The sequence below is a fragment of the Rutidosis leptorrhynchoides genome, chromosome 3 (genome assembly GCF_046630445.1).
Source record: "Rutidosis leptorrhynchoides isolate AG116_Rl617_1_P2 chromosome 3, CSIRO_AGI_Rlap_v1, whole genome shotgun sequence".
Lineage (NCBI taxonomy): Eukaryota > Viridiplantae > Streptophyta > Magnoliopsida > Asterales > Asteraceae > Rutidosis > Rutidosis leptorrhynchoides.
The window spans coordinates 249,858,260-249,867,543 of NC_092335.1; the positions used below are offsets into that span (position 1 = coordinate 249,858,260).

General features: G+C 34.3%; 1 protein-coding gene across 1 annotated transcript; it reads left to right on the forward strand.

The window, feature by feature from the left end:
• The first annotated feature begins 4,787 nt into the window (after window positions 1-4,787).
• On the forward strand, window positions 4,788-8,763 carry LOC139897348 (transcription factor bHLH106-like). Its single transcript, XM_071880046.1, has 2 exons — window positions 4,788-5,514; window positions 7,672-8,763. Exons 1-2 carry the CDS (start codon window positions 5,203-5,205, stop codon window positions 8,092-8,094), a joined length of 735 nt encoding a protein of 244 aa, XP_071736147.1. The 5' UTR covers window positions 4,788-5,202; the 3' UTR covers window positions 8,095-8,763.
• Window positions 8,764-9,284: the final 521 nt, after the last annotated feature.

The window sequence follows — 9,284 nt, forward strand, 5'->3', positions numbered from 1 at the left end:
AAAAAGTGCTTCGTTTTTGGTAAACGGATTTGGGGTCGTTACAGATAACAAACACAATTTCCAATCCGAGAATCTCTTGTGGAACTTCTTTATCACCGGTTCCCATTCATTTATCTTTGTCATTCGAGAGCCCACCGGTAATCCCAAATAAAAGAGTGGAAAAGATCCCGTCTTGCATCCTATTCGAGTAGATAATCTCTTAGTAGCATCACTTGAAACCCCCAACCCGTAAAGACAACTTTTAGACATATTTATTTTTAAACCCGAAGCGTCTTCAAAACATTTGAGTAGTTTCACCACATTGGAGATGTTACTTTTGCTCCATACTCCCATGAAAATTGTGTCGTCTACATATTGAAGGTGCGAAAGAACAACCTTATCTTTACCAATTGATACTCCTTTGATTAAACCCCTTTGAACCGCCATATTTGTGAACACGTTAAGACCTTCAACCGCCATGATGAATAAAAACGGAGAAAGATGATCTCCTTGTCTGATTCCTCTTTGGGGATGAAACTCTTGAGTAGGGGATCCATTAACTAGAGCTGGAATCGAGGCTGACGAAAGACATGCTTTAATCCATTTCATCCACTTCATGCCAAACCCCATTTTATTCAGAACATCGAACAAAAATTTCCAATTGACACTATCAAAAGCTTTAGAGAAATCAACCTTAAAGAAAAAGCTTTTCTTTTTTCGCAACTTTAAGTCTGACACGGCTTCATTTAAAATCAGGATACCATCGAGAATAGATCGACCTTTTAAGTATGCACTTTTCGCAATGCCAATCAGCTTTGGAATAACAGTACTTAAACGCGAGGCCAGGATCTTAGAGATGATATTGTAATAACTACTAATGAGACTAATTGGCCTGTATTCCTTAAGATCAATCGGAGAGCTAACCTTTGTAATTAAGGAGACAAAAGAGGCATTACATCAGAAGGAAATCTCCCCCTTTTCCCAAAACCATCTAACCGCCTTCATCAAATCATCTTTAATGATATCCCATTTTTTTTTAAAAAATTTGAAGTTGAAACCATCGGGACTCGGGGCTTTCGAGCTATCACAACCGTTAATCGCCTCACAAACTTCTTTCTCATCAAACGGAATTTCAAGTGAATCAGCTTCTAGGGCAGAAAGCTTATTTAGAATCAGGTAAAAAAGAATAGGCCTAGCAACTGATTTTTCATAAAATAAATCTTTGAAATAATTGAAAACCTCATTTACGATTATATCCGTATCCTCCTGACAATCACCTGCAATGTTTAGACCTCGAAAATTTTGCTTATTAAACCTTCTTCTAATTGAGGAGTAAAAGAATTTAGTATTATTTTCGCCCTCAGCGACCCATTTGACACGAGATTTCTGTCTCAATATGTTACACTTGGTCTGTTCCAATTCAACCCACTTTCTTCTCGAGTCCAACCACAGCGCTCTATCTTCATCACTTAACAGATTATTTTCAGCTCTACATTCCAGTTTCGAGAATTGCTTCTTTGCTACATCAATCTCATCATCAAGATGACCAAATTTCGACTTGGCCCAGGTGCGTAAAGAGTCTTTGGAAAGCTTCGGCTTCTTTCAAAAAACGATATCAGGATTTAAACACACAATATTTTTTTGCCACACAACTTTAATTAGATCAGCTGCCTCCTTGTTATCGAGCCACTTATCAAAATGTTTTGTAGGTTTAGGGCCATAATCACAGTTTGAACCCCGAAGCAAAAGTGGGCAATGATCCGATAACCTTCTATGCAAAGCAATAGTAGACAAATTGCCCCATCTCCGAACAAAAGGTTCCAAAACCAAGAAACGATCCAATTTACTGAATTTGGCACTATCATCGCTAATTCGTGTGAATCTTCTACCAACTAAGCAATTTCTATCAATTGCATTCGATCTATGAACCTATTGAATGTACCGTCTCTTCTACTATTGAAATCACAAGTTTGTCTTTCGAGCTCGCATCTAACTTCATTGAAATCCCCGCATAAGACCCAATCATCATTATCATAATTCATTAAGTGTTTCAGAGTCTCCCACATTTTCAACTTGTTTTCATCATCGTGAGGTCCATAGATATTTACTATGATTATTTCAATCGTTTGCCCTTTGCGAACCCCTTTGATTGCCACAAAGAACTCACCTTCTACCGCTTGATTAACATCGAAAAAGTTGGAATCCCAAATTGTAATTAACCCTCCTGACCTCCCGTTTGATGTTACCTATTGATCATATAATTTAGACAAAATTACATGGAGGGTCCCTGTGGTATGTTCAAAATTACAACCGGAGTCCAAATTTTTATTTTTTTTTTGACTTGAGGAGTCACTGTGGTATATATGTAATTGTTTCATGAGAAGTCCATTTTGCTATTGTTGTTAAAAAATTCTATTAAATTTCTTAATGTGCATAGGACATGAGGGTATTTATGTCAATTTAGTTTCCTCTAGTCATTTGACCCACCCACCCTATCTTCACCTCCAGCTTCTTCCATCATAAAAATCATAAACCCTGATTTTATTTATAACCAACTTTCATCCATACAATCAAACCAACCATCCCTTCATTTGTTCTACAAATAAACAATTAGATAGAGATAAAATCAAATATAGACAAAATATATCTCAAACACACTCTAAAAAAGTCTTAATACCCATTTCAGATCTAAATGAAAGTTGCATATGATGTGGGTGCGCAACAAAAGCATCAATACCCATTTATGCATAAGAGATAGGTCAAGAACAAGTCTCAGTACAAGAAAAAGTCTCAATACTCATTTTTTTGAGATCCCATACACCGGTTCGTAATCAAAATCAAATACCCTCACTTAAATCATTAAATACAAAAACAAAGTCATAATACCCTCATTTTTTGAGATCCCAGACAACAGAAAAATGTCAATTTAGTTCAAATTTGCAAATGATATAATTGTAAAAGAAATTTTTTGTCAATATTTCTTTCATTTCTTTTATTCTTTCTTCAACTCGAGATTACATGTATACTACTTATTTTATGTTACATTCATTTCCAATATTTTTCTCTCTTTCCATTTCCCAATAACAAATCGTCTATAGGTTCATCTAATTCTAATTATTATCTAATTATATTATTAAACACGTGGTTGTAGTAATAGTAATAATTCATTAAAATTAGGTGTATAGTTGCCGTACTGATTTTTATGTAGATGCAGATGCCACCAAATTATTATTATACTCATATATTGAAGTCTACCTATGAATTTAAATTATTTTGTAAAGAACTTATATTTACAAATTGAAGCATCGTTATCAAATCTGCTAGAAAACATATAGCATATAAAGATGAGTAATAGTCGGTAAACCAATTGTATTAGCCGTATAACAAATGTAATTTTATACATTGTCACATTTTAATGGTGTACGGATAAAATAGTATTATACGAAACAGCTCTATGCAAAAATTCATATTAGGGGGCTCCCAATGGTTACGCCCAGGATCTCGCCCACACTAGTCCAGCCTGGGCACCAATGGCACGGAGGCCGCCCAGGTTTAGCCCAGCCTCTCGCCCAGCTCTTTCTGCTTTGATTTCGTCCAACCTGAGCATATTTCTGGACGGACTAGGCTGTAATTTGTAGTACTTTTTGCTTGTGGTCTTGTACAATTGATTAATTAATTAATATAGTGGGTGAAGAAGGAGTGTCATTGTTGGGAGTGTTTAGTCCTAGGTTTAGTCCTGGAAAGGAATTGAGATGGAAGTGATGATGTGACGCCGAATAATTGGCTAGTCCCGGAAGAAATGGTGTCTTCATTGGGAGTGCTCTTAGTATTTTGGTTATATATATAATTCGACGATTTGATGTATACAGTAATAAATAAAATGTCCACATTAGTATCTTTGCATTTGGCCAAGGTTCAATCTTCACGTCGACCCCACGACATTTTTCTTTCCATTTTAACCCATTTAGTTTTTAATTTTATAACTTGACTTTTTAGTTTTTACTTTTATAAATCTTCTGCTAACTTTCTAATTTCACCTCCAACTCTTCAAACCTTTTAATTCCTCAATTTTTACCCTTAAACTTTATTTTGTATTTTTCAAAAATACACACACCGATTCGATATTTCAATATTCCAGAGCAACGCGCAACTATTCATTTACCAATTACATCTCATATCAAATAAACTATTTGTTTGATTTCTTGCTTTAAAAAAAAAAAATATTTGTTTGACTATAATATTATTGTTACGCGCAACTATTCATTTACCAATTACATCTCATATCAAATAAACTATTTGTTTGATTTCTTGCTTTAAAAAAAAAATTATTTGTTTGACTATAATATTATTGTTGTGTGTAGCGGGTCTGCTTCTTATAGCGGTAGGTCAGAATTTCGACTCCCGTGAGGTGCAACATTGCACACAAGGTTGCCATTTACCTTTATATTCCACCTAAAGGGTGCCTTTCGCACATCGCGTTGCAGGGGCAGTGGGGGAAGGGGAGTTTTACCGCCCATGCCCTAGGATTAAGCCGGGTTTTCTTCTGAGCAGCAGTTGGAGACGAGTTATGCAATTGTGGGAGATGAACGTGTGTATAGTTAAATTTTCTAAGTGATCTCGTAGTGCTGTTTAAAAAAAAAAACAAATGTTTTAAAAGTGGTTGTTTAAAGCATCTTTCCCTTGGCTTTTCCTTCTACATTTTATTATAAAAGCTGAAAAAAGGAAACAAAAGGGTTTGTATTCCCCTTGAATCTTTTATGAAAGAAATCTTTGTAAAACCACCTTTCCCATTTCTCCCTTTCCCTCAATACACACACAACTTTCAACCTTTCAGATTCTAGAATCCCTCAACTAAAACCCTTTTCATATATATGAAAATGTTTGGATTCAAAACTACTAAGAAGAAAATGTGGATGTTTTCTCAATAATTCATATCTTTATAATCAAAGTTTTCATCATTTTTACCTTCAAATGAAAGAAAAAAATATGAACACAAAATCATCATCATGTTTCTTTATTGTGAAACTTATTAGATTCCCAAATCGTATGGTTTCTTTTTGGTTTGCACCTACAATTCGTCCACCTGGTGTTGACCCTTAGTGCTAGAATCATCATCTGTTTTGTCTTTAAATTTCTCTTCTTTGCTTACAATAAACAATCACACACATTTACACTAGTAAAAGTACAACATAGTATTTACATATTAGAAGGGTATTTTCAAGAATGGATTTTTATGATTGGAATCATGGGTTTTTGGAGTTGGGATCAATTGGGAATGATGAATTTTTGATGAATTCAAATGGGTTTAGAGAGAATTGTGGAAATGTTGATGGGTTAATGAAATCATGTGGTTATTCTGAAAAAGGAGAGATTATGAAGTCAAAAAGTAATTTGGTTGCAAAGAAAAGTGAAATAATGTCTGATGATAAATCTTCAGCTGCTTTGAAAAGTCATAGTGAAGCTGAAAAAAGGAGAAGAGAGAGGATTAATGCTCATCTTGACACCTTGAGAGGTCTTGTACCCTGCAATGATAAGGTTTTTGTCTATAATACCCTCTTATGAGATTGCAATTTTATCTTGAATGTTGATTGATGCAACCAGTCCACCAAATTTACAATTAGATGTATTTCCAATAGGTTGTGTAAACGGGTAACGGATAAAGTTTTCTTGCTACTCGGGGAGGGGGAGTATTTTTACTTAGATGTACGTGACGTAAATAGGTATCCTATGACCGTTTCTGACACTTACCAATTTACCATGGCTGCCCCAAATATGTTGCTAGTGCGGTTTGAACTTGATACAATTTTTTAGTATATTAGACATCAATCACTAGGCTATCTTGAGATATTTTTGTGTGCTTTTCTTTATTTTGTTAATGACGGAGCCTCATTTTGATCTTTTTGAATTTGATGCACATTGATATTTTTGACTAAAAAAAGTCATATGCTGTTATATGAAAATAGGGAACGTTGTGTTATATGTTTTGAATAGTTGTTTGATTTGGTTACAGTCAACTTCCTAGTACGTTTCTAGACAATGTGATTCTTTGAATACATTTATGAAGTTTTGCCATTTTTCAACTATAAGTTAAAGAAAGTTTGGCATTTTTTAATAATATCTCTTGCAAAACTGACCACATATGGTCCCATGATCTAAGTTTTAATAGTTAGGTTATGTTATGATACCAAGTTATCATCTTCTATTAGTTTAAAGTCAGCCTCCTTTGTGTAGTCATGATTTAGACAATTTAGCAGCCATGGCCCATGCGAGATCCATGGTTGACTTTTAATGAAAGTCCTAAGTAATTGGATCATATATTGCCTTTCTAGCATAAGTCTGTAAGAACTTCAAGTCATCTTTAAACCCTTAATGAATTTGCTAATATTTTTTATTAATCTTGAATCTTATTTAATAATTGAGCGGAAGTTATTTATCCTTGTTAACCTTCTAGTCATCTTTAAGCTCTATTGCTTACAATTGTGTCCTTGTCATATTACATCAAACTTCTGATGTCAGCGGAAGTAGTTCTAAAAATTGTATATTGATGTTGATATTTTTCTTTTATCAGGCAAGACTTTAAGATGACGTTCGTGAAGGATATATACCTAATACCTAATACTTCTTAATAGAAAAGTCTTAGGTTAAAAATTACAAGTTTGATAATCAAACATTATCATGATATCTACTAGGGTGAAATGGTCCACATAGTTGTTATTTGAAAGTGGTATGCTGTTATTTGAATACAAGGGGAGGTTGTGTTTATTGATTGAAGGGTTATTTTGATATATAAATCACAATTGAAATCTACCATGGCTTCTACATGACACTTGTTAATAGAAGGATGACTATTTAGAAAACAATATACTTATGTCAATGATGTAATCTTGTCTATGTACAATTATTGTAATATTTTAATCATGGTCAAACTTCATTTAAATAGTTAGTTATATAATTCAATTTCAATGAAGTTCATTATGTCAAAGAAGCAACCGTAGTAAGTCTTTGGTGTCACCAATTTGCACCTAAAGTTGATTATAGAAGCCAATAATGAACTCTATGTACCTTTTTGACTATAACTTTAACTAGACAATGGAACCTAATATTCATTATGTTATGCTTATTTATGATATTAGAGATAACAGGTCCATTCCTTCATTAGAAATGAGCTGCAGAGTGACTTTTGAGGTGGAAACTATATCTTTTAAAACTTAAAATAGATAATGAGGATTGTTTTTTTGCATTTCGTATAAAAAAGAATGCATTACCATCTTGTGATGGCTTAGTACCTGGTGTTCTAATATTCTCACAAGAGGTCTCATGTTGAAACCTCGCTATTACAAATCTTGTGGTGACTCGTTAAAGGGTTAGAAACAGACACATTGATAACCCGGCTAGGCCGCGTATATGTGAGTAAAAACTCACCCTCCCGGGGTAACATGTTATTAAATTTAAATATATGAAATGAAAATCAAAATGCTATCTCTACTTCACAAATAGTTTCGAAGTATTCCTTGTTCAGGTTACCTGGTTGCCAAGTATTTTTAACTCTGGTGATTGTTTTAATATATGATACGATTTGGACCTGCTATCCTTACTTCACATTTAATGGAAACTGATTAGCTAGTTTGACTTAGAAGTCAAAGGCTGTGTTCATTTCAATGGAAACTAAGATTATAATTTTGTTTTGAACAGATGGACAAAGCCACATTACTCGCTGAAGTTATCCGCCAAGTGAAACAGCTTAAAATAAATGCAAAGCAAGCCAGTATAGGTTTACTCATGCCAGAAGATATTGAAGAAGTCAAAATAGAAAAGGTTGATCAGGCTGCAGTCAACGGATATTCAACTTTTCATGTCTCGGTCTGTTCTAAACACAGACCCGAGCTCCTAACTGATATAAAACGAGCCCTCACTGATCTCAAAGTCAAAATAGATAGAGCAGAATTATCAACTTTAGGAGACTCTGTGAAATTTAATTTTGATTTCATAACAAACGAAGATCTAATTAGTTCTGTTCGTGAAGCTCTTACTTCTATTATAGAAAAAGGGTCAATGTCGTTTGAATACTCCCCAAGAACAATGTTTCCTAACAAAAGGAGGAGGTATTGTCTTTGATCAGAGCTTAACAAACATTCACATGCTTTAATGATGTATAAAATGAGGTTTGTATAAAGCATTAGTTATTGGAGTATATATGTTTGTGGTCTAAAATATTAAATTAAATCAAGGTCAAAGTAGGAAAGGCCTTTCTGGTATCATCAATGGCGGAGGCAGCAATTTTGTTTAATGGGGGCGAAAAAATGCTTTAAATCGTAGCAAATTTTTTTGGGCAAAATATGGAAGTTTTGGGGGCAAAATATAGAGGTTTTCGGGCGAAATTTGGAAGTTTTTAGGCAAAATTTAGAGGTTTTGTAGGTGCAAATCGAAAAATTCAAAATTTTTGCACTAAAAATTAAAAATTCAGTGGGGCGGGCGCCCCCTACCCCAACATAATTTTGCCCCTGCCTATCATGACTGCCTTCCTTTATTCGGAACCTCACATTCTAATTTAGTACTCAGCGAACACTTCATGTGTCGAAGTACAACGTCAACGTTTGTTCTACCTTCCCTGCTCATTTTTTATTTTATTTTATCTAATCTACTAATGAACTATCTCATCTGAAAGCCAGTATCTACAACTACATTTCGCCCAACATGATTACGAACGAAAAGAGAGAATTTTCAGTGGGTACTTTTTGTTTGTAAGAGAGGCTACTTGATTATACAATGGGTTTACAATGTATTTGAGTGTACCTTGTAAATGTATTTATAAAAAAATGAATTTTATGATGCATTGATGCTTATATTATATATGATTGTTTGATATGTAAGTGACAAATAAAATTAACTATTGTATATTGTATGAAAGACTATCATGGGTCAATAAGGCCACTTGCAATGGGTGGTCAGTGACCACTGCCAGCCACCGCCACCCTTTAACCATCACCACCAGCAATTCGTGAAAGGAAACGCAAGTGGCCCCTGCAACGGGGGTAACGGCTCGATATGTAGGCCCCGCTATTTTTTTCCTAACGACTAGTATTGTTTTTTCTTTTCCTTATTTACATATTACACTATATATACATACACATACTACACAAACTCACTCATACTACACTCTCTCAATCTCAATCTTTATTCAAACACAAACATAATCACACTCATACACTCTCAATCTTTCAATTCAAACAAAAATGTCTCAACCAAATAACGATTTCTTTAACCATATGTTAAACAATCCAATCCCGTCACCGAATCAATCATCT